The sequence below is a fragment of the Hyla sarda genome, chromosome 6 (genome assembly GCF_029499605.1).
Source record: "Hyla sarda isolate aHylSar1 chromosome 6, aHylSar1.hap1, whole genome shotgun sequence".
Lineage (NCBI taxonomy): Eukaryota > Metazoa > Chordata > Amphibia > Anura > Hylidae > Hyla > Hyla sarda.
The window spans coordinates 168,282,269-168,307,798 of record NC_079194.1 but is presented as its reverse complement, the minus strand read 5'-3'; the positions used below and the strand labels follow the sequence as shown (position 1 = coordinate 168,307,798).

Below are 25,530 nucleotides of genomic sequence, written 5' to 3'. Positions count from 1 at the left end.
AGTTGAAGTACCCTGAAACATGTCTAGGCTTAAGACTTTGTCTGAACAGAGCACTACAAAGACGCACTGCCCATTCAGAAGCCGACTTAACCTAAACCAGCCGCTTATAGACCCGCTGCTCAAGCCGGGATTTCTATCTATCTGATGCACTCACCAGCTTCTGATTCTACTTTACATGCCTTACATGCTGCCACCACCGCGAGCATTTCCATCGGAGTAAGCCAGCCAGGGTCCGACATTACAGCCGCACGCCGCAGCTACAGACATCGGGCGTGGGAGCCATCTGCTATATCACCGCTCCCAAACCAAGCCGAAATCAACGCTCTGCTTATGAAGTAGAACTGCTGCTCCCATCATTTTCGGCCCGTCGCAGTACGGGACCAGCGGACACGGTGAGCATTATTCATCTCCATAGAGACTACAGGCATTTTTAGACCAATCCACACAAAGGACTTTACAACCAGATATACAAATTGCCAGTTTAACAGTACAATCCGGATAGTCGGCCATTATTCACAACTGCAGTGCCTCATATATCACTATGAATATATACCATTAGGGCCCTATGGTAATCAACTATATTCATTATTGCTCTGTTCAAATGTTTTTAATTGAATAATTTTAATTGTATTTTAATAAATATTTTCTGCATTGTTCAAACAAACTGTCTTCAAACCATTTTTTCACTGTGCACCCAGTAGGGTGGTATCCTTGAGGGGTGGTTGAAATTTTGTTTCTAGATTTGTAAATTACTTCTATTAAAAAATCTTAATCCTTTCATTAATTATCAGCTGCTAAAGTTGGGTTGTTGTTTTCTGTCTGGCAACAGTGCTCTCTGCTGACATCTCTGCTTGTCTTGGGAACTGCACAGAGAAGAATATGTTTGCTATGGGGATTTGCTTCCAAACTGGGCGGTTCCCGAGACACGTGTCCTCAGAGAGCACTTAGACAGAAAAGAACAACTCAACTTCATCAGCTCATTAGTACTGAAAGGATTAAGATTTTTTAATAGAAGTAATTTACAAATCTGTTTAACTTTCTGGAGCCTGTTGATATACATAAACAAGTTTTTTCCTGGATAACCCCTTAAAGTCACAGTCTTGTTGGAAACTTTGGCAAAGTCTGAGGTCCACAGCACTTTGGTTTAGGTCATCATTACTCTGTACTTTGCTCCATTTACTTTTCCCTCTACCCTGACCAGTTTTCTTGTCCCAGCCACTAAAAAAAAATCCTCCACAGAGTAATGCTGCCACTACCATGCTTCACTGTAGGGATAGTATTAGTCAAGCGATAAGCAGAGCCCGGTTTCCTCCAGACATCACACTTAGAACTTTAAAAAAGCCCCTAAAGAGTCCTTTAGGTGCTTTTTTTGAAAACTCCGGGCAGACTTTCATGTGTCTTTTACTGAGGAGAGGCTTGTTTCTGGCCACTCTGCCACAAAGACCAGATTAGTAAAGCGCTGCAGTGATGACCTTTTAGAAGTTTCTCCCATCTGCACACAGGATCTTTGAAACTCAGCAAGAATAACCATAGGGTTATTGGACACCTTTTTGAGCAAGGCCCTTCTCCAGATTACTTAGTATAGTCAGGCAGACAGCTCTAGAAAGAGTCCTGGTTGTTCTAAACTTTTTACCTTAAAGAATCATGGAGGCCACTGGGCTCTTGGGAACTTACAGTGCAGCAGAAACTTTTTTGTACCCTTCTCCAGATCTGCGCCACCACATAATCCTGTCTCTAAGCTATACAGGTACTTCTTTTATCCTCACAGCTTAGTTTTTACAGACTTTACCATAGGTAACTCCATTTAGGGTGTCAAAACATCTCAAAGATGATCAGGAGAAATGGGAGGCCCCATAGCTAAATTTCAAATCCCATAACAAAGGGTCTGAATACTCATGCAGATTAATGGGGGAGAACCTGATTTTTATTTTACCACATGATTCAGTTGCCAATTGCCCCATACCAGGGGGAAATTTCCAAGTCAGAATAAATCCCTGGATCAACACCCCGTCTCCAGAAATCTAGTATTCATAACTTGCGATATTATATTTTTCAAAAAAAGAATCCAGTCTCCCGCAAAAAGGAATTTTTGGAGGAACAATTCCTCTTTGCCCGGGTTAATTCACCTACGGGAATTTGAACTTGTTTATTGAGTCAGCCATCACAACAGTGGGAGAGAGTTTCATAGTCTCACTGCTCTTACAGTAAAGAATCCCCATATGTGATGATGGTGAAAACTTCTTTTCTCTAGACTTAGAGGATACTCCCTTGTTGTGGTTACAGGTCTAGGTATACATCAAATGATCATGTGTTCAAATCACCCTGTATACGGGAAAACAGATACCATAAATATATATATATATATATATATATATATATATATGTAAAGCTACACAGACAAACAGCCACATTAACACAAGTATACACAAACACATTTATACACATAGGCACACACATACACTGCTACAAAGAAAGCTATAATCAGATTGTAAAGCGTAACGACAAGGAAATCATTATTTTGTAATTCTCAGCTCATTAAGATTTTCTGATTAAGAAAACAGTATAAAACATATCTAATAATGGGATTATATTACATGGCACATGGAGGTTCAGTAGGTATAGAGGGCATATGATTAGATGGGGTAGAGAGGCGACAGAAGAAGCATTTGGTGATCACATTTTCATTGTCCCAGTGCATTACAGGAAATGGCTTTTTGCAAACTTCACACTGAAAAAAAACAGACAAAACATTTTTTGTAAAGATTTTTAAAGATAAAAAAAACAGAACTTTACATGGACATCACCCCAGTCCAAATGTCTGCCTCACTACGTGCTGAAAGACATCTGCATCCCCATCAACCAATCTTCTAATCAGGTTTTTATGCAAGTTTAAGTCCTTTTGGATGCCCTTCTTTCCGTATGCTTACTTTTACTAACTTGAGCTTTTACCTGAGACAGCCGACCACGAATAGCTTTTTTGTTTTCAATTACCGCAGGTATTTCTTCAGCATTTTCTATGTTCCACAATCGTACTGTTGTGTCCTGTGTGGATGTAAAAGTTAATATAGGCATTGGTCATGAGGGTGTTGCTTTTGTTTTCAGTGTGGCTGCTTTCAATAGACCAAAGCTCCAGAGATATCTGCCATGGTCTGATGGATCAGGCCCTTGATTTTATCATGTTTGGTGATAATAATAAAGTTTATATATATATATATATATATATATATATATATATATATATATTTCAATCTTTATCTCTTTGTAAACTTATATCAGCATCTTGTGACCACATTAATTCACACACTTCCATAATGACTGGTGAAGAAGAAGCTCAGCTTTTACCTTTGAAGCAGAAATAATCCATTTCTTATTGGCGCTCAATGCAACATCAAGGACCCAATCTGTGTGACCCTAAAGATGTCAAAATAATACAATTTAATAAATTCCATACACAGATAGAGTGCCTTACATAAGCATACACCCCATTGACTTTTCTATGTCATGGTATAGCCACAAATTAAAAACATCATTTTCATTGTGATTTTATGTAATGTACCAACAAAAAATAGTCCATCATTTGGAAGTGTGTGTGTGTGTGTGTGGGGGGGGGGGGGATATTATATGGATTTTAAAATTAATTACAAATAAAAATCTAAAAAAAAGTGTTGAGAACATATGTATGCATCCTCTTTACTGTGAAACTCTTAACAAAGATCTGGTGTGACCAAATGCCTTTACAAGTCACATTTGCAAGTCACATAATAAGTAAATAGGTTCCACCTGAATATATTTGTTCTGTGAACTCTGCATAGTTTGTAAGAGATTGTTACTGAACACACAGCAACATGAAGAACAAGAATCTCACCACCAAACGGGTCAAGTTGTGGAAAAGTACAAAGCAGGGTTAGGTTTAAATAAAAATATTCCAAGCTCCCAAGAGAGAAAAAATAAATAAGAGATGCAACCAAGAGGCCCATGATAACTCTGGAGGTGCTGCAAAGATCAACAGTGAGGTGGGGGAGGACAACTATTAGTAGGGATGTGGAATTCCTATTGCCCGATGCCCAGGACATACAGTTCCGGGCACCGGGCATGTGAATTTTTCAGGCCCTTAGCCCTGCTTTGGGCAAGCAGGGCTACAGGGATAGACCTGAAAGCCCCCGACAAGCATGGCGGCGCTCAGAGGGGTGTATGGAGCGGGCTCCGGACTCGTGCCCGCTCCATACTCTGCAACCCCCAGCTGTTTTCAGCAGCTGGGGGCCGCCGCTAATAGCCAGCATGCGGCGACCGCTGCGGGTGGCTATTAACCCTTTAGATCGCTGCTGTCAAAGCTGACAGCGGTGTCTAAATGGACATGTGAATGTTCCCTGGTGGGCTAGTGGGGTGGATCGCCCCCCACTACAGCGCAATCGCGGAGGGAGGGGGGGGGTGCAATCCACTATAGCCTTTGCTTCCCTGGTGTCCGTGGACCTGTCATTGATAGAGCCTGGCTGGACTAGGCTCTATCAATGGATCGAATAGCACACAGATCAATGGAACTCTATTGATCTGTATGAGGAATCTAATGATTCCTCCTAAAAGTCCCCTAAGGGACTAATGAAGTGTACAAAAAATGTTTTAATAAAAGTTTAAAAGACACACATTTAAAGGAGTAGTCCGGCGCGCACTTTTTTCATTTTATCCCGTCCGGGCTGCAAAATAAAAGAAAACATACTTTCTCTTACCTGCCAACGAGCCCCCGGAGCTCCGGTACAGGTGTTCGGTCCCCGGGCTGTATTCTTCTTACTTCCTGTTAGCCCGACACGTCACACGGAGCTTCAGCCTATCGCTGACCGAGGCGGGACATCGCTGCGACCGGTGATAGGCTGAAGCTCCGTGTGACGTGCAGGGCTAACAGGAAGTAAAAAGAATACAGCCCGGGGACCGAACACCTGTACCGGAGCTCCGGGGGCTCGTTGGCAGGTAAGAGAAAGTATGTTTTCTTTTATTTTGCAGCCCGGACGGGATAAAATGAAAAAAGTGCGTGCCGGACTACTCCTTTAACCACTTCCATATTAAAAGTTCAAATCACCCCCATTTCCTATATAAAAACATGTAAACATAATAAAAAATAAACATTTGGTATCGCTGCGTGCGTAATTGTATGAACTATTAAAATATAAAATGATGTATCCCGTACGGTAAATGACGTAAATGTAGAAAAAAAAAATACCAAACCACAGAGTTGTTATTTTTATAATATCCCAGAAAAAAAGTTAAGAGCGATTAAAAAGTCAAATCAATACCAAAATGGTACCGATACAAAAAATTGATTATGATGCAAAAAATGAGCCCTCATACAGCCTGGTATGCGAAAAAAAAAAAAAAACTACAGGGGTCAGAAAATGGCAATAAAATTTTTTTTAAAAAAAACATGACGGAAACTATACAAATCTGGCATTGCTGTAATCAGGCCGGCCTAAAGTATCAAAACAACATGTTCGCTCAACCACAAGGTAAATGGTGTAAAAAAGAAAACCACCAAATTTGCTAAATTATCTTTTACTATTTAAATTTCACTTTGCCAATATTTTTTTTTTGTTTTGGAGCATAATAAAAATTAAAAGGTATTATTATAGTAGTTAGTTATGGCTATTATAGGGCGAGGAGGAAAAAACGAGAGTGTAAAAGCCAAAATTGGATCGTCATGAGGGACAAGTAGATTTTGTTCCATTTTAGTCCAGTGGACAAGTAGTTTTTTATTAAATATCCACACCCCTGTCTTAGTCATGTCATCCACAAATCTGGCCTTTATGGAAGAGTGGAAGGAAGCTGTTGTGGAAAGTGAGCCACAAGAAATCTGATTTGGGATTTGACACAAGGCATGTGAGAAACACAGCAAACATGTGGAAGAATGTGCTCTGGTCAGATAAGACCAAAATTTTAATTATTTGGCCTCAGTGCAACACGCTATGTGTGGCGGAATCCCAACACTGCCATCACCCTGTGAACACCATCCCCACAGTGCCACAGTGAAACATAGTGTGAACATCATGTTGTGGGACTGCTTCTCTTCAGCAGGTACAGGGAAACTGGTCAAAATTGATGGATGGAGCCAAATACAGGGCAATCCTAGAAAACCTGATGCAGTTTGCAAAAGACTTGAGACTGGTACAGAAGTTCATCTTACAGCAGGACCTAAAACATACAGCCAAAATTACAATAAAATGGTTTAGATCAAAGCATGTTAATGTCCTAAAATGGCCCAGTCAAAGCCCAGACCTGAATCCAATTAAGAATCTACGGCAATACTTGAAAATTGCTGTTTACAGACAGTCTCTATCCAATCTGACAAACATTTCTATCACTAGATGTGCAAAGCTGTTAAAGACATATCACAAAAAGACTTGCATCTGTAATTGCAGTGAAATGTGGTTCTACCAAGTATTGACTAAGGGGGTTGAATACTTATGTATTCAACAGATGTAAACTTTTTGGTTTGTCATATAGGGCAGGGGTAAGTCCAGCTCTAGGCTAACCCACGATCTCTGACCCTGCCAACTAGACGATCTGCCCTTAGCGACAGGTCGTAAAAAGTGAAGGATGTAGCAACATCAAAAACAATAAAACAAACACAGTGCATCCCCTTGTTCATTGAGTTTTGTAAGCTGTGTTCTTCAATAAATCTTTTTGAATTTGAAAAAAAAAAAACACAAACACAAAGCAGAAGTCAGGGAGCAGGTCAGGGCACAATGGGTTAAACAGACACAGACCAAGAGCGGTACCGAATCAAATATCACTGAACCAAAGGTAATAATGCAGGTACACAGGAATATAGCAAATACAAAGCCAGTAACAAGTTAGAATCTCTATTACAGGCAATGTGTAGAGGACAGAGTAAGGTTTAAATAGCCCAGCTCAGGAGGGTGTGGATGCCTAGGCCAGATAGCATTGGATTAATCAGAATAAAGCATACATCTGATTAACATTAAGGAAGGAGAGTGCCTATGATCTACTTAAAATTAGGGTAACATACATACCTTTAACACAAGCTTCTTGCACTTAGAGATCACATCCCAGAGAACAATTGTTTTATCATATCCTCCAGATAACAGGGCACAAGCTATGATGACAGAACAGCATCTCATTAAGAGTCTTATCAAGAAATTGATTAACAAATTACTATTTGCATCCAAAATGTTTCACATATTTATGTGCTATTTAGTACTATAAGGTTGTGTTCACATGTTCAGGCTTTTAATTGCAATGATTAAATACAAAGCCAAGAATGAATCTGGAAAGAGGAGAAATGTCAGTACATTCTTCATAATTGTCCTCCATTCAGTATCTTAGAAACATAGAAAGTGTCGGCAGATAAGAACCATTTGGCCCATCTAGTCTGCCCAATAATCTGAATACTATGCATAGTCCCTGGCCCTATCTTATATGAAGGATAGCTTTATGCCTATCCCATGCATGTTTAAACTCCTTCACTGTATTTGCAGCGACCACTTCTGCAGGAAGGCTATTCCATGCATCCACTACTCTCTCAGTAAAGTAATACTTCCTCATATTACTTTTAAACCTTTGCCCCTCTAATTTAAAACTATGTCCTCTTGTGGTAGTTTTTCTTCATTTAAATATGCTCTCCTCCTTTACCGTGTTGATTCATTTTATGTACTTAAAAGTCTCTATCATATCCCCTCTTTCTCTTCTTTCTTCCAAACTATACGTGTTAAGGTCCTTTAACCTTTCCTGGTAAGTTTTATCCTGCAATCCATGTACTAGTTTAGTAGCTCTTCTCTGAACTCTCTCTAGAGTATCTATATCCTTCTGGAGATACAGTCTCGAGTACTGCGCACAATACTCCAAGTGAGGCCTCACCAGTGTTCTGTACAGCGGCATGAGCACTTCTCTCTTTCTACTGCTTATACCTATCCCTATACATTGTATTACATTGTCTTCCTACCTTTAAGTCTTCTGAAATAATTACTCCTAAATCCCTTTCCTCAGATACTGAGGTAAGGACTGTGTCAAATATTCTATATTCTGCCCGAGTGTTTTTACGTCCCAGGTGCATTATCTTGCACTTATCCACATTAAATTTCAGTTGCCAGTTCTGACCATTCTTCTAGTTTTCCTAAATCCTTTTTCATTTGGCGTATCCCTCCAGGAACATCAACCCTGTTACATATCTTTGTGTCATCAGCAAAAAGACCTTACCATCGAGACCTTTTGCAATATCATTAATGAAGATATTAAACAATATTGGTCCCAGTACAGATCCCTGAGGTACCCCACTGGTGACAAGACCTTGCTCTGAATATACTCCATTGACTACAACCCTCTGTTGTCTACAACCCTCTGTTGCGATGTCTACTGCCCCTCCGCCATCTATTATTTTAGTCACCCAGTCAAAAAAATCAATAGGATTTGTTTGACATGATCTCCCTGAAGTAAACCCATGTTGTTTTTCATCTTGCAATCCATGAGATTTTAAATGTTGCACAATCCTATCCTTTAGTAGGGTTTCCACTAATTTCCCCACTATTGATGTCAGACTTTCTGGTCTATAGTTGCTTGATTCCTTCCCTACTACCTTTCTTGTGAATAGGCACGACATTTGCTAATTTCCAATCTTAAGGGACGACTCCTGTTACCAGTGATTGGTTAAATAAATCTGTTAATGGTTTTGCTAGCTCACCACTAAATTCTTTTAATCATTTTGGGTGTATCCCATCATGCCCCTGTGACTTATTTGTCTTCACTTTAGATAGCAAACGTAGAACCTCTTCCTCTGTAAAGACACATGCATCAAACAATTCATTAGTCTTCCTCCCTAATGGAGGTGCTTTTCCTTTTTTTTCTTCTGTAAAAACTGAACAGGAATATTCATTAAGGCAGTCGGCAAGCCCTTTATTATTCTCTTCTACATACCTTCCTTCCTTTGTTTTTAATTTAGTTATACCTTGTTTTAATTTCCTTTTTTCATTAATATATCTGAAGAATGTCTTATCCCCTTTTTTCACAGACTGAGCTAGTTTTTCTTCTTCCTGCGCTTTAGAAGTTCTTATAACTTGCTTGGCCTCTTTCTGCCCAGTCTTGTAGATTTCCCTATCATCATTGCTCTGGGTTGTTTTATAATTACTAAATGCTAGCTTTTAGTTTTTTTAATGATTTTGGCCACTTCTGCTGAGTACCACAGTGGTATCTTCCTTTTCCTGCTTCTACTGACAAGTCTAATGCAGTTTTCCAACATTCCAGCTGAGAGGTGTAAGAAGCTTATTGATAGTTATAGGAAGCGACAGATTTCAGTTATTTTTTTCCAAAGGGTGTGCAACCAAGATTTTTGGAGTTTGGTGTGACATTATGTCCAATCTGCTTTTTTTTCTCCCTTTTTTGGTTTAGTTCCAATACACACAAAGGGAATAAACATGTGTATAGCAAAACATGTGTTACTGCAATCCTTTTCTGTAAGAAATACTTCATTTTCTAGAAAAATTTCAGGGGTGCCAACATTTACGGCCATGACTGTATAATCACTATGGCCCAGATTTATCAAACTGTGTGAGAGAAAAAGTGGAGAGATTTTCACACAACAACCAATCACCACTCAGCTAACGAGCTCTGGTAAAGTGAAAGCCGAGTTGTGATTGGTCGCTGTGGGAAAATCACTCCACTTTTTCTCTGGCCCTATATGTCTGTTGTATGGGGATAGTATTAGTTATATTAGTCTTTGTGGCAGATATATGTGACCAGTATTTGAACACATTCAGCACAAGTAAAGATACCACCAGCAGATTCTTCTGTATTTGCACAATGTAATAGATACAGTAGATTTTGTAGATAAAGGAGAATCTGCAAGAAGCAACAACATAACCTGATAGAAAAAACTCATGTAAGGAGGCTAAAATACTTGACGTTTCCAATGTAACTCACAATCCTGAGAAAACACACAGCAGCCGACTGATCCTGTGTGACCATTGAGGAGATTATCTGGTCCACAGTGGCGGAACTCTCCAGTGTTAACATCCCAGATCTTTAAACTTTTGTCCCAAGAAGCTGTGCACAGTGAACAGCCATTAAAACTGAAACCACAGTCTGAAATAACATTGTCGTGTGCTCTGCAATTAAAATAATATATTAATGTTTTATTCCAATATAATTCTACAACACACCTACAACATGCCATTATACAGTTCTCTTTTGCCACTTCCTATTTCACAGGACGTCTGATCTGTACTGACAGGTTGAATTGAGCAGAGAATATATTAGAAAACTTCTCTTATACCTATTGCCTCTACTGTGGCTTCATAAGGATCCCTCTAATATACTGTTCCTTACCTGTTTATTTGGATAGTAGTACGTTTCGCAGCTATGTCCCACAATTTCACAGATCTATCAGAAGACACCGAACAAATTCTTTGACTTTCTGGATCAAAACAACATCTTGTTATGGTGGACTTGTGATGGTCTAAAAGAGTAAAGTGGTCCCTTAAGTTACAATATTAATTTATTTTAGGGCTAACATTGTTAGTTGAAACCACTGTATCTTCAGACCATGGCCGACATTTATCATTGTCTTTTGACTGTTTTTTGTATCTAGAAAAGGCACAAAAATAGGTGCAAGCAGGGTTTATTTGCGCCTTTTGGTTTACACATTTCTGCTGATTTCAAGTTGCAATCCACTGATTTTGGCAATACACATGATATGGACGGGTTTTATGAACTGTGCCTTTTTGTGAAAAGGTGCAAAAAAAGGCACAAAGCCACTGAAAAGTCTCTAAAACTACCCCAGCCCAGACCTGGTGTAGCTTTTTGGTATATGAAGAGAGAAATTTCAGAAAATGTGACCTGCACAAAATTTATCAAATGCTCTGTGAGAATTTAATAAATTTGGTGCTCCTACACATTACCAGCACACAAAAAAAAGGTGTAGTAAAAATGCTTCACTTGCACCTTCAATGATAAATGCCCCCCTATAACTCTACGGAAAACTAGAAATTGGTTCCAAACAATACAGAATTTCTACCTATTTCCATCATTTTACTATTTTTAAAACATTTTAGACTTTAGATTTAAAACAAATTACTTAAATTTCCATCTTCTGACACGAACCGGACCACTGCTTCACCAACGGCAATGCTAAAGTCCAATTGGATGGTGGTGTCAATTTTGACAGCGGGCATCTAAAGAGTTAATAGCCGCCTGCAACAATCGGCGCAGGTCATCTATTAGCAACGTCCTCTGGCTACTGAAATCAGCCAGGGGCTACCGGGTATGGAGCGGGATCAAGTCAGAAGCCTGGTATTTACATCCTTAATCGGGGTGTTAAGGGGTTAAAGGAGTTATGTAGTGAAAGATAACTTATCCCCTATCCGAACGATAGGGGATAAGTTATAGAACGCAGGGGGTCCCACCACTGGGACCCCCTGCGATCTCCTGAACTGGGCTCCAGCAGTCTGCTGGAAGGGAGCATGCCAATCCCCGCACAGAGAGGTGGCTGGCACACCCACTTCATGTATCCCATAGAGATACATGCAGGTGGCGTGTCGGTCGCGGCTTCTTGCGGGGGTCGCAATGGCCGCTTTTGGCAGACTACTGGGCCCCATTCAGTCCCAGCGGTCGGCCCCCTGCAATCTATAATATATGTCCTATCCTATGGATAGGGGATAAGTTATTGTTCACTGCACTACTCCTTTAAATAAGCCTAAAACCCAATCCCAGGAACAACATCTGTAGATGATTTTATTAGATGTGGTCACAGGGGGGGATTTATCAAAACCTGTGCAGTTGCCCATAGCAACCAATAAAATAGCTCCTTTAATTTTTCAGAGGCATTTTTCAAAATAAAAGAAACAATCTGATACATTTCTCATCTGCACAGGTTTTGATAAATTCACCCTATTATCTCTAGTAGCAATTGTAACTATTCCAGACTAACTTCTCTGTGGTAGAAGAATAGTGACAACTCTTATACATGTCAACAATGGGGGAGGGGGCCCTAAGCCTACAAAAAGTTTGAGTAATTTTAAAAACACTTTGGTATACCTTTACTTTTGTGTGTTTTGCATTTATTTTGAGATACATTAATTTTTTTGGTATGCATTACATCCAACACTAAATGCTGCGGGTTAGCATGATGCATTTTGGTAGCTCAAATTACAAGTCACTAGTTATAACTACACTAATACTACAAAAACTACACTAGCTTAAACTACAGATATGCTGCTGTCTGTTACCAAGAGTAACCAACTGAAAAGGAGCCATGTATGAGGAAAGTGAAAACCATGTGCAATAACTGAGAATTGGTATAAAATAAATGAAGAAAAGTATTTACAAAATTGTTGACCATTTCATGTACATAACATTGTGGCAATTACAATTAGTAATAGGTTAGGGGTTATGAGAATCGATATCTAACACCTTAAGGGTATGTTCACACTGAGGAATTGGAGAGGAATTTCCACAAGTAATTCTGCTCGCTTATTCCTCTCCAATTCATTCAGCAGTGCCATACCCCATAGTATTTACACTGAGTTCACACTGAGGAAATTCCGCTAGCGGAATTCTGTCACAGAATTCCGTTCCGCATGAAGAATGAACATGTTCTTTCTTAATGCGGAAATCGCGTCCTAACCCCATTGAAGTGAATGTAAACATTTTTGGCAGTCTGCCACGCTTCCAAGTGGAATTCCCGCATTTTACAGTGTGTCCTATCCTCTTTTATTTCCACGCGGAATTCCGAGCGGAATTCCGCACGGAATTCAGCGCGCACACAGCGTGCATTCCGCGCACGGAAAAAAAAACAGCGAGGATTTTTTAAGCGACCATTCCGCTCACACCTTTTACCAGTGTGAACATACCCTTATACAGTGGCCTCTACCCAGTGAAGGTTAATAAGAAATACTGATTTTCACTAGGAGAAAACAGGTGGTTGGATATTTGTGGCACCAGATTACAGAAGAAAGTTTAGGACCAAATCAAAAACTCTTTGTGTTACATGGGACTCACAGCATCAAGTAGGTTGGTGACCCGTGCACTTACATGTCATTAATAAAAGGCTTACCTTTAACAAACATCACTTTGGATCCTGTTGCACAGTCAATGATACACAGGCTATTTTCCACATCCATAGAGCATACTATGTGCTTTCCATCTAATGAAACATTACATGATGTAACAAGGCCATCCAGGCTCACCGACCACTAATAACAGAAAATGACATTTTGAAGCCTTATCTAGTATTTACTATATATAATATGTTTTAGTATCTATCATGCACTAGTGTAACAACAGTCACTACATAAGCATATATACCAGAACATTTCCGGTCTGTATATCCCATAGCTTCACAGTTTTGTCATAACATGATGTCACCATCCTAGAAGAGAAGTACAGTATTTAAAAATATATCTCACTAGTAGTAGAGGCATTAAAGTGTACCTGTCGTCAACAAAAACTTTTGATGTAATGTAGATAATACCATTATATGTATATTTGTAATATATGTTTATGATATTTTATTATTGTTATTTTCAGAATACAATTATCGCACATATACATAAATAAGACCCAAAACAACAAAACCTCTACTTAACAACATCCTACAATCTCTCCCCCTCTCTCTCTCTCTCTCTCTCTCTCTCTCACCCCTCTCACCTAACCATCCTTCCACCTCCCTTTTCCACTCACACCCACTCACACCCAGAGTTCACCCCTAATATTTAGGGAGGTTCACACCAACTTATTTAATTGGGTTTCAAAAATTTCCCAGATCTCCTGCCATTTATCTTTTGACTTATCCTTTACAATCCTATTTAATCTTAATTTCTCCATAATACATATTTGTTTCAATGTTCTAACAATGGAAATTATATTTGGAAGAGTTTGGCTATTCCAACAACTGGCTATTGCCTCCCTTGTTGTAACCAGTACATGGAAGGCTATCACTGAATATTTCAGTTGAAGGTGATTCAAACCCATTGATAATAACGCCATTCCTGGCCCCCAGGTAATATCCATAGTTTCACCCCACAATAGTTTCAGTAATTCATATATCTTATCCCAAAACCTTTTTATATGTGGGCAATCCCACCAAATATGTTTTAATGTACCCACCCCCAGCTTACACCGCCAACAAACCAAGGAGTTCTTTATGTTGAATTTAGCCATTTTAACCGGGGTCAGGTACCACCTATATAGTAACTTACGCGATTACTCCAAATGGGAGAGACAATGTGAAAACTTGACTGGGATAGTAAAGATACCCGACCATGTTTCTTCAGAGATAGAAAACCCTAGGTCAATTTCCCATTTGACCTGAAAATTCATTATTTTGGGATCTGTTTGTTGTAAAGCTTTATATGATCTAGATATCCCACCTCTACCCCCCTTATTATTAAAGAAATACTCATTGTATCTTGACTTTACTTCAATTCTCCAATCAAAAGAGGAGACACAATGTCGCAGCTGCAAATACTTAAAAAAGTCTTTTGGAGGGATTTCAAATTTTTTAGTGATATGTTCAAATGGCAGCAGTCCTGTATCCCCCACAATATCTCCTAATGTTAAAATACCCTTCTTCATCCAGGCAGCAAAATCTGTTGTTGGTATAAGGAACTGGACTACCGCCAGTGGAACATTCTCCAATATGCATGGGTTTAGGATTTGATGTTGCAGCGCGTACCGCCATGCCTCCAAACCCGCGACAACCGTCGCAACATCCCTTCCCATTTTCTTATTTAATAAAGCTAATACCCACAAAACTAACCCAGGGGGCATTCCCCCCATCAGCTCAGTTTCCAAGACTACCCAGTGCATCCCCACTTCATTATGCCATAGTCTCTGAACCTGGGTTAAGAGGGAAGCGTAATAATATTTTAAAAGGTTTGGGCAGCCTAGTCCCCCTTCTTTAATTGGACGATATAGTATTTGAGCAGAGGTTCTTGGTTTCTTGTTTTTCCAAATATAATTTAATATTATTTGCTGAAGGATTTTAATTGACTTATTTGGTATTTTGATTGGCATATTGCGAAAGATGTATAAAATCTTAGGCAGCAGCATCATTTTAACTATTGACACCCTCCCCAGCCATGAAATCTGCAGTCTGGAGTAAGTTGCCACATCCAGCTTGCATATTTGTAATATACATTGGTTAAAAATTGTGTATATTTTTGGGTGAAAAAATGTTGTCCCTGCAGCTATTGCCTGTGTGTCTCTATGATGAGTCCAAATACAGGAAGTGAGGGTGGACAAGTAGGGATATGTGCAGACTCCTGGATTTTCAATCATCCTGATGTATAAGCCAAGAGCATGTTATAGAGCCTCAGTGCACACTGTCCTGCTTTTTCTTGGTGCACAGAGTCCTGCTTGTCCACCCTCACTTCCTGTATTTGGACTGCTCATAGAGACACACAGGCAATAGCTGCAGGGACAAAAATATACACATTTTTTAACCAATGTATATTACAAATATACATATAATGGTATTATCTACAATATATAAAAAGTTTTTGTTGACGACAGGTACACTTTAACTGCATAGTGTGAAATACAGTCAGTCATCTGAGATAAGTTCATATACGTATGACATTTCTGCTGGTAACACATAGTAAATGAGAAAAGATGCCAGGGAGAAGTACCCAAATGTTTTTGACATGTTGTAGAGACATGAAAAGTTTTAATAGGTCAACGTCTGAGTGTTCAGACTAAAACCGCTAGAACGAGCTGGAAGAAAGGGTGAATTATGCTCACCAATAATTTTTTTCTGGGAAGTCTCCACGACAGCGGCCTGAGATTGCCTCCGCCTAATTGGACAGGGAAAAACACAGAGGTTGAAAGACCCTCCCCTTCCTCTCTCCTCCAGTGTATTTATAAAGAACACCAAGTAGAAAAGGAAAAAAAAGTGGTAACTAAAACCAGCACCAAAATTATCACCAAAGGGTGGGATGTATGGGTGTTGTCGTGGAGACTTCCCAGAAAAAAATTATCGGTGAGTATAATTCACCCTTTCTCTAGTCGTCTCCACGACGGCACCCTGAGAAATACCAAAGAATTATTAGGGAGGGACCACAGCACCTAGGACCTTACGTCCAAATGCCATGTCTTGACCTGACATTACATCAAGTCTATAGTGTTTGGAAAAGGTATGTAATCTTTTCCAAGTAGCAGCTTTGCAGATCTGTTCCACCAAGGCTGAAGCTATTTCTGCCTAAGAGGAAGATACTGCAGGAGTTGAATGAGCCCTAATCTCTGAAGGGGGATCCTTCCCGCTAGCTGTATAGGATTCTGAGATGGCTAAATGAATCCACCTCGAGATAGAGCGTTTTTTGGTAAAAATGACACCTTATCTTTATTCTGTAGGTCCATATGATTAAAATGATATGATTAAAATGATACCCTACTTATATAGGTTTGATGTTCAATGCATTGCCATAGGAATGCATTGATCAGTGTTTTCTGTGCTTGATTGCTCAAGCCTGGATTTCAGGCTTGAAGCAATCAAACGCTGATCAGACAGCCGGGAAGAAGGTAAGGCCCCTCCTTTTAGTGATATCAGGAGAATCAAAAGAACAAGACCAAGAGGCATATTTCTTCCACACCTTAGTGTACATTTTAGAGGTAGAAAGCTTACGACTTGCCAAGAGGGTATTGATCACTCTATCTGAGAATTCCTTCTTCTCTAGCAGGAACTTTTCAGGATTCATTCTAATAGATTGATGTTCTGAACCTGTCTGTGTAGAACTGGTCCTTGAGAGAGCAGGTCATGATGAGCAGGGAACATAATTGGCTTGTGCAGGCTCATGGACTGTAGCAGAGCACACCATCCCCTCTTAGGCCAGAATGGAGTAACTAAGATCAGGGGGCACTTCTCTCGACTTAGCTTTTGTAGGACCCTGGGAATCACTGGATTAGGAGGGAAGGCATATGCTAGACTGAAGTTCCATGTTTTAACTAAGGTGTTTGTCGCTGCTGGATAGTCCCTTGGATTGAGGGAAAAAAATGTTTCTGTTTTCCAGTTTTTTCTGGTAGCGAACAAGTCGATCTGGGGGAGACCCCATTTTTCTGTTATCATTCTGAAATCTGTGGTAATAATCAGGGGATCCTCCTGAAACCAATGAACCCCCTGATTTAGGTTTTCCTGGGAGCGCCACCAAGCTAAAAGGTTTTTTATCTTTATGGGAATGAGTACATTCTTCTCCAGAGAAAATTGGGATTTGTCCAACACTGATAGGAGCCATCTTTGTAGTGGTCTTGAGGGAAATTGGGCCCACCTCACTGACGGGATGCAAGAAGTCAGGTAACCCAGTATGGACATTGCATAACGGATTGAGCAAGACCTCCTTGCACAAAACTCTGTCACTAACTGTTGAATCTTCAACTTCTTTGCTGGTGGGAGGAAAGATTATTGAAGATTTGAGTTTAGGAGGACTCCTAAAAATTGTCTCACTGGACTGGGAGGAAGATCAGATTTTTCTAAATTGAGTATCCAGCCCAGGCTCTGAAGAATCTGAATGGTCCTGTGAATGTGCTCTTGTAACAGAGGAACAGAATCCGCCACTACCAGAATGTCATCCAGATAGGGAATAATAAGAATAGAATCCTTCCTCAGAAGGGACACCAACTCCGACATGAGTTTTGTAAAGATGCGGGGGGCAGAAGAGAGCCCGAAAGGTAGACAGACAAATTGGTAGTGACATATTCTGCCTCCCCAGGAAATGGCAAACCTCAGGAACTGCTGAGATTCCCTGTGAATTGGAAGATGGTAGTAGGCGTCTTTCAAAACTATAGTTGCCATTATTGAATTTTTCTTTATTAGAGCTACCACTGATTTCATCGTTTCCATTTAGAATTTTCTGTACTTCACAAATTTGTTCAGGGGTTTCAGATTTACTATAGTTCTGAATTTTCCACTGGGCTTTTTTTTACCAAGAACAGGCGAGAGTAATGTCCCTGTTTGAGTTGTCATGGGGGATCCTGAACAACCGCGCCCAACTTCAATAAATCCTGAACACCCTGAAGAATCTGTGAAGACTGATTTGCGGTTAGAATCAATACAAACTTTTGAGGAGGAGGGGAGGTAAATTCTACTAGGTAGCCCTCCAGTATAATTTTCACAATTCAGGGATTGGGAATTAAAGCTTCCCACTTGGGGCAAAAAAAGTTAACAGTGCCCCCACAGGAATGGCGTCATTGTTTCTTGGGATCAGATTCAGGCTGTGCGGGATTAAGAATGAATTCTCTACCTCTGCCACCTTTGCTATAGGACCAGCGTCCTATTTTTTATTTCTCTCCTCTGTAAGATTGGCCTAGTTGGCATAGGAGATGAAAAGGAGTTTTCTTTTTCGGCTCTGCTTTCTGTTTCTGCTTATTATCAGCTGCTTTAGCCAAGACAGAATCTATCTCAGGACCAAATACGAACTGAACATGAAAGGGTAGCAAACATAACTTGGTTTTAGGTGCTAGATCCCCAGACCAGGATTTTAACCATAACACACGTCTTGAGGAGTTAGATAATACCGCTGTACGTGCAGATAATCTGACAGACTCGGCAGAGGCATCTGATAAAAAATTTGAGGCCATCTTGAGGAGAGGAAGAGATTCAAGAATCTGTTCACGAGGCATATCACCTTAAAGATGCAGGTGTAGTTAATCTAGCCACACACCATGGGTTCTAGCAACACAAGTGGAAGCAACACTAGGGCGTAGAAGGGTCTCAGCAGCTTCCCAAGTCTTTCTAAGAAGACTCTCAGCCTTCCTATCCATGGGTTCTTTGAGATGGGTAGCATCTTCAAAGGGTAAAGAAGTGCGTTTTGTCACCTTAGCAATAGGAGTATCTACTTTAGGGATACTGCCCCAATCTACAGAATCCTGATCATCAAAAGGATAACGTCTTTTAATCCCTTTAGGAATAAAGGATCCCTTTTCAGGTCTGGACCATTCATCCTTAATGATTGAATGAATGTTGCTGTGGACGGGAAAGGAAAGCATCATTTTATCTCCCAAACCTCCAAAAAGTTAATCCTGAATTGTTCTAGACTCCTGAACCTCTTCTATAGCAAAGGTGGATCTTAAGGCTCGGATTAATTCCTCAGTATCCTCAGGACTAAACAGGAATTTTCTGAAGCCAAGGTCCTCCTCTACCTTGGGACATTCAATTCTTCTCCTTCTTCAATATCCTGAGTGGATAAGATCCTTAATCTCCCTCATAAGGTCAGGGGTTTCCTCCCTAACTAAATTAGCCAAACATTTTTTACATATCAGCTTTTTTGAAGAAATAACACAGCCCTTATTACACAATAAACATTTTCTCTTAGAATGTTTAGGTTTAGGGACAGTACCATCCTTTTCTCCCTGAAATAAAACAAGGGAGGAAAGGATCAGAAAACAACCGTAGATAGGGTCCAAAGATAGATGATAGATAGGTGCAGGCACTGCAAGTTACCTTCTGTGTAGATATGCAGCATACAGTCTTAATTAACGGAGAAAATATTCAGTGCACAAAGTACTCCGTTGGTGGTGCTCATTCATAGAAAATATCAGAATGCAGACAAATCCTTAATGAAAGAATACGAAGGCACTCACCATGTACAATGTGTCTTCTTCTTTATTGCTGATGTAAAAGCATACAGGTATACGGCGGCTCCATGCTGCTACAAACGAGTGGACGCTAGTGTGCTCTGAGTGGTTACAGCTGTCTTTCCTTGCGGAACTTCAACAGACCATCGATCGTATACCTGTATGTTTACATCAGCAATAAAGAAGAAGACAAATTGTACATGGTGAGTGCCTTTGTATTCTTTCATTAAGGATTTACAACCGTAGATAGGCTTTGGGAAAAGACCACATAGCCCTCAGTACTCACAGATCCTGGATTCTGCAGCATCTCACCCTCTGGGACTTTCGCTGGAGTAGACATCCTGGGCTCTGAAAGCTCCATGCAGCGGGCTGAATAAAGCAAAGGACGCTAGACTAAGGATTCTTTAATAGAGGACCCTGTATTTGAATTGCACGCCCCTGAATGTTATAGGGCAGAACGGAGCATGTGACGCTGTCCACGCCGGAAGTGACCTCAGACGCCAACCTTGTGACCGGACCCCTTCCGGAACTGACCCCACGATACCAGAAGTGAGGTCAGACACCGCCCGGCACCTCAAAGCTCAGCAGGGATCGCTTCCACTGGACCGGAATGAAGGTCCCATGTGATGCTGAAAACAGCACGGGAGCTGAAGAGAAGCCGGCGCCCTGATTCGCTCCCTTTCACCCCCCACTCTGCATAAGCCTAGACCTGGACGTCATAGTAGTAGGTAGGAAAAAACATGGAAAAAAATAAAAATAAAAAATCGCGTGGGATCGTCTCCCGCACCTCTCAGGTTACCTGCCCGGATCGGGATAGGGTAAAACACTGGAGGGGAGAGGAAGGGGAGGGTCTTTTAACCTCTCAGTGTTTTTCCCTGTCTAATCAGGCAGAGGCAATCTCAGGGTGCTGTCGTGGAAACGACCAGAGAAAAGCTAAGCAAGACAAATTTACAATGTACATCTATGGGATTGTCTCAGTCAGCTGCACTTTTCTCCCTACTCATTCTAACAATTCATCGGGGTCTGAATCAGAGCAATTAGAACTTTTAACATGTCACTAGGATATCGACAGGTAAACTTTAGGCACCATTAAGAACAAAGTTGATGCAGGCATTGTAATTTCATATGAGATTATCAAGTTTAATACAGACCCTACAGTTTATACCCAAGCTTACCCCAGCAATGGCAGCTGATCATGAGAGTGAGGAAAGCTGGACCCAAAGTGATCATATGATTGCTACAAATATTTCAAACATTTTCATGACAAAACCCTTTGACTGTGAGATGAAAATAAGTGTCACCTTTTGTTGTCACTAGTAGGATTACACTCAGAGATAGGACCAGTATTTTCACCTTTAAACTCACAGATTTGCGAACAGGTAGAGAAATCCTAAAACATAAACAGCAAAAATACAATTCAGTCAATAGAAATCACATTTTTATTAAGATCCCTCATTGTACTTTTTAAAATGTTACAAAAAGACCCATGGAAAGGGGTTGTTTTACAAAGACCTCACGTGTGAGGGCAAAGCCCTGTGCACAGACACTGCGTACAGAGACTCTGTATAATGGCAAACATAGAATTTAACATTTGCAGATTTTTCATCCCACTGTAAATCAATGTCTATGTAGAGGACAGGAGCCTTTTAGGGTCCTGTATAGTACACACAGTGTCCTAAAAACGTAAAATGGAGCAGCCTCCACCTAGTGCCCAAAGGAGCAGCTAACCCTGGCACAGATAAATAGTACAGTATATGTAGTACCTCCCTGGACTGTAGACAGCCAGTCAGCACATACACTTTGGTAATACAGTGGTCCCTCAACATACGATGGTAATCCGTTCCAAATGGACCATCGTTTGTTGAAACCATCGTATGTTGAGGGATCCGTGCAATGTAAAGTATAGGACAGTGGTCTACAACCTGCAGACCTCCAGCCGTTGGCTGTCCGGGCATGCTGGGAGTTGTAGTTTTGCAACATCTGGAGGTCCGCAGGTTGAAGACCACTGGTATTGGAGGTTATACTCACGTGTCCCCGCCGCTCCGGACCGTCACCGCTGCCCTGGATGTCGCCCTCCATCGCTGTCGCCGCGTCCCCACGGTGTCCCCGACGCTCCGGCAAGGCCTCTGCTTCCCCGCATCCTCGCTCTCCGTCGCCGCCATCGCGTGGCTACGCACGCCGCTCCTATTGGATGACGTGATGACGACGATGGAGAGCGCCGACCGACGATGCAGGGGATCCCGAAGAGGACGCGCCGGAGCCCCGAGGACAGGTAAGTGATCGTCAGCGGACCACACGGGGCACCGTAAACGGCTATCCGGTGGCAGCTGAAGCAGTCTGCGCTGCTGGATAGCCGTTTATGCGATGGTCCCGACATACATAAGCATCGTATGTTGATGCTGCCTTCAACATGCAATGGCCTCTGAGAGGCCATCGTATGTTGAAATGATTGTATGTCGGGGCAATCTTAGGTCGGGGGTCACTGTAAAGGTGTTTTACCAGTGAAATGCCCATTCTGATTGGTGAGTTCTTCCAACCACTGACACATTTCGCAGATCTGGATTGTACATAGAATTGTATGTTAAAAATATTGTAACCGGAGGCCATTGTAAGTTGAGGGATCACTGTATACAAATATTTTCCCATTAAAGCCCAGAAATTCATAGGTGAAGCTAAGAAACCTACCCATAGTTTTGCTGTTCCATCGTGAGAACTTGTTAGAAATTTTGTATCCTCAAAACAAAAATGGCAAGAACTCACAGCAGCACTATGTGCCTTTAAGATCCTAAAAGGAACCTGCAAAAAATGAAAAAGAAAATGCCATTTAAAACAACATAACTCAATAGGACAGTCAAAAACACACAGGGTACAATTTTGTAAAAGAAGCCTATAGGGTGTTTATGTTAAAGTTAAACTGTCAGCCTGTTCTTCTGGGGGACATATCCCAGCACCTACTAAACATATTTAAGTAAGTGACCCCTGTATGGACCTGTTCACCTACACTATAAACCAGTCTATTGGGTTTAGTGTGGGTGAACAGGCTGACAGTTTTCCTTTAAAAAAAAAAAAATACAAAAAAACAACACAATCTGTAAAGTAGGAAAAATGTGGAAATATATTTAAAAGTGAGAATCTCAGCTAAGGCTACATAAACAAAGAGCTTTCAAAAAAAGACTCACACTCACACTGCAGTTTTTATTTGAGCATTTTTTCCATCTTTAGTAATGTTTTTTGAGTCAGCAGCAGTTTTCTTTAAAGGGGTACACTCCAGTGGAAAACAATTTTTTTACATCAACTGGTGCCAGAAAGTTAAACAGATTTTTATATTACTTCTATTTAAAAATCGTAATCCTTCCAGTACTTATCAGCTGCTGTATGCTCCACAGGAAGTTCTTTTCTTTTTAAATTTATTTTCTGTCTGACCACAGTTCTCTCTGCTGACACCTCTGTCCATGTCAGGAACTGTCCAGAGCAGGATGGGTTTGCTATGGGGATTGGTTCCTACTCTAGACAGTTCCTGACATGGACAGAGGTGTCAGCAGAGAGCACTGTGCTCAGACAGAAAAGAAATTCAAAAAGAAAATAACTTCCTGTGGCGCATACAGCAGCTGATAAGTACTGGAAGGATTCAGATTTTTTAATAGAAGAATTTTACAAATCTGTTTTCCGTCGGAGTACCCCTTTAAATTGCAGCATGCTGTGGCATTTTTCACCTAGTTTGTAGAAGTTTTCCTCCAATAGACCTCTATAGGATGAAAAAAAAAGTGTGTTTCCATTGGGGGAAAAAAACAACATTCCACACTAATAAAAACTTAACCCTCTTAGTAAATCAGGGCCATTATTTTGGTATAAACGCCATGCAAAACTGCATCATGGAGGTGAAAAAAATTGGGGCGATTTTTAGTGGTGTTTGTTCAGACCACAAATTGCTGCATAAAATAGTGTGCTTGAAGGAAGCTTAACCATATCCCTGATCTATCCTGATCCTTTCCTGGATTTCCCAGTTGTCACCCATTGTTTCCCTCTCTTTACTCACACGCACAGTGGTTGACTGTATGTACAACCTGTGAAAAACACACCAGGTTGGTCCCGGCTGCTAACGATAGCCGGGACCCTGGGCTAACAGCGTGCGGCACCGATCGTTGTGCAGCGCGCTGTTAACCCTTCAGACACGGCAATCAAAGTTGACCGCCATGTCTGAAAACGAAAGTAAATGCTTCCCGGCAGCTCAGTCGGGCTGATCGGGACATCGTGATAAAATCGCGATGTTCTGATCAGCTGGGACGCAGGCGGAGATCTCCTTACCTGTCTCTGCGGCGTCCGATCATTGATTGATTGCTCCAAGCCTGAGCTACAGACTTGAGCAATCAAGCCCCTATCTGACTGATCCGTGCAAAGCTATGGCTTTGCAGGGATCAGCATAGGAGATCAGTGTGTGCAGTGTTATAGGTCCCTATGGGAGCTATAACACTGCAAAAAAAAAAGTGAAAAAAAAAAAGTTAAGGTCCTTTAACCCCTTCCCTAATAAAAGTTTGAATCACCCCCCTTTTCCCTTGAAAAAAAAACTGTGTAAATAAAAAAAAAATAAACATATGTGGTATCGCGGCGTTCGTAAATGTCCGAACTATAAAATTATATCATTAATTAGACCACGCGGTCAATGGCGTACGCGCAAAAAAATTCCAAAGTCCAAAATAGCGTATTTTTGGTCACTTTTTATATCATAAAAAAATGACTAAAAAGCAATCAAAAAGTCCGATCAACACAAAAATAGTACCGATAAAAACTTCAGAACACGGCGCAAAAAATGAGCCCTAAAACCGTCCCGTATGCAGAAAAATAAAAAGTTACAGGGATCAGAAGATAACAATTTTAAACGTATACATTTTCCTGAATGCAGTTCTGATTTTTTTCAGAAGTACGACAAAATCAAACCTATATAAGTAGGGTATCATTTTAACCGTATGGGCCTACAGAATAAAGATAAGGTGTCATTTTGACCGAAATATGCACTGCGTAGAAACGGAAGCCCCAAAAAGTTACAAAATGAAATTTTTTTCTTAAATTTTGTCGCACAATGATTTTTTTTTCCGTTTCGCCGTGGATTTTTTGGTAAAATAACTAATGTCACTGCAAAGTAGAATTGGTGGCGCAAAAAGTAAGCCATGATTGAAAGCGTTATGATTTTTAGTAGGTGATGAGGAAAAAATGAAAATGCAAAAACGGAAAAAAGTTGAGTCCTTAAGGGGTTAAAAAACAATACTATTTTCCAGTGGAGTACCCCTTTAACTTGAAAAAGCCACAATAATTGAACCATACCGCCTTCTGCGTTCTCTGTAAGCAACTCCGCAAGCAAACATGGCCACCGCTGACAAAACGTCAGAACATGATTGGTCGCTCTGGACAATGTGACAGGATTCAGTTATATACTCTGAGCTATGATGGATATGCATACAGTAAACATATAAGATTTCGTGAGAAACAACCAATCAGCTTGCTTGTTTTATGTCCCAAATCCTTTTAAAACACAGGTTGCCAAGGGGCAACACTATACTGTAAAAACTATAATACTCCGAGTGTTATACAATGGAAAGTGCTGCCGATAGATGACCTGTGATAATCTCTCACTATGCCACACGTTCTCCCCGCTCGGCTTCATCTCCACAAGGATCCTTTCTGTTCAGCAGGATCAGCTGCAAAACTCAGCGTTTCCGGAGTCCTATCTCCATGGCAACCATCTACAGTAGCCGCGCAGGTCCAAACTACTGTGGTTACGCGCCCTCTATAGGCAACTTTGTGAAAGTGTTTACCTTTTCCCAAGTGTTGTGAAAACTCTGCCGTTCAGTTACATATGAAATTGAGGCGCTCGGCTTCCTGGCTACATATAATAGCAGTCTGTATTCAGCCTTACTGGAAATGTATTAGGAAGGACACATTGGGGAAAAACGGTCAAATAGAAGAAAAGTTTTA

At 40.7% G+C, this 25,530-nt stretch overlaps 1 protein-coding gene across 1 annotated transcript; it reads right to left on the bottom strand.

Moving 5' to 3' along the window:
* Positions 1 to 1,925: 1,925 nt before the first annotated feature.
* Positions 1,926 to 25,302, bottom strand: WDR88 (WD repeat domain 88). Its single transcript, XM_056525772.1, has 12 exons — positions 25,172 to 25,302; positions 22,246 to 22,356; positions 20,862 to 20,950; positions 13,300 to 13,363; positions 13,049 to 13,187; positions 10,324 to 10,453; positions 9,919 to 10,103; positions 7,020 to 7,102; positions 3,343 to 3,411; positions 2,950 to 3,042; positions 2,595 to 2,728; positions 1,926 to 2,322 (listed from the first exon to the last, which is right to left on the bottom strand). Exons 1-12 carry the CDS (start codon positions 25,217 to 25,219, stop codon positions 2,313 to 2,315), a joined length of 1,155 nt encoding a protein of 384 aa, XP_056381747.1. The 5' UTR covers positions 25,220 to 25,302; the 3' UTR covers positions 1,926 to 2,312.
* Positions 25,303 to 25,530: the final 228 nt, after the last annotated feature.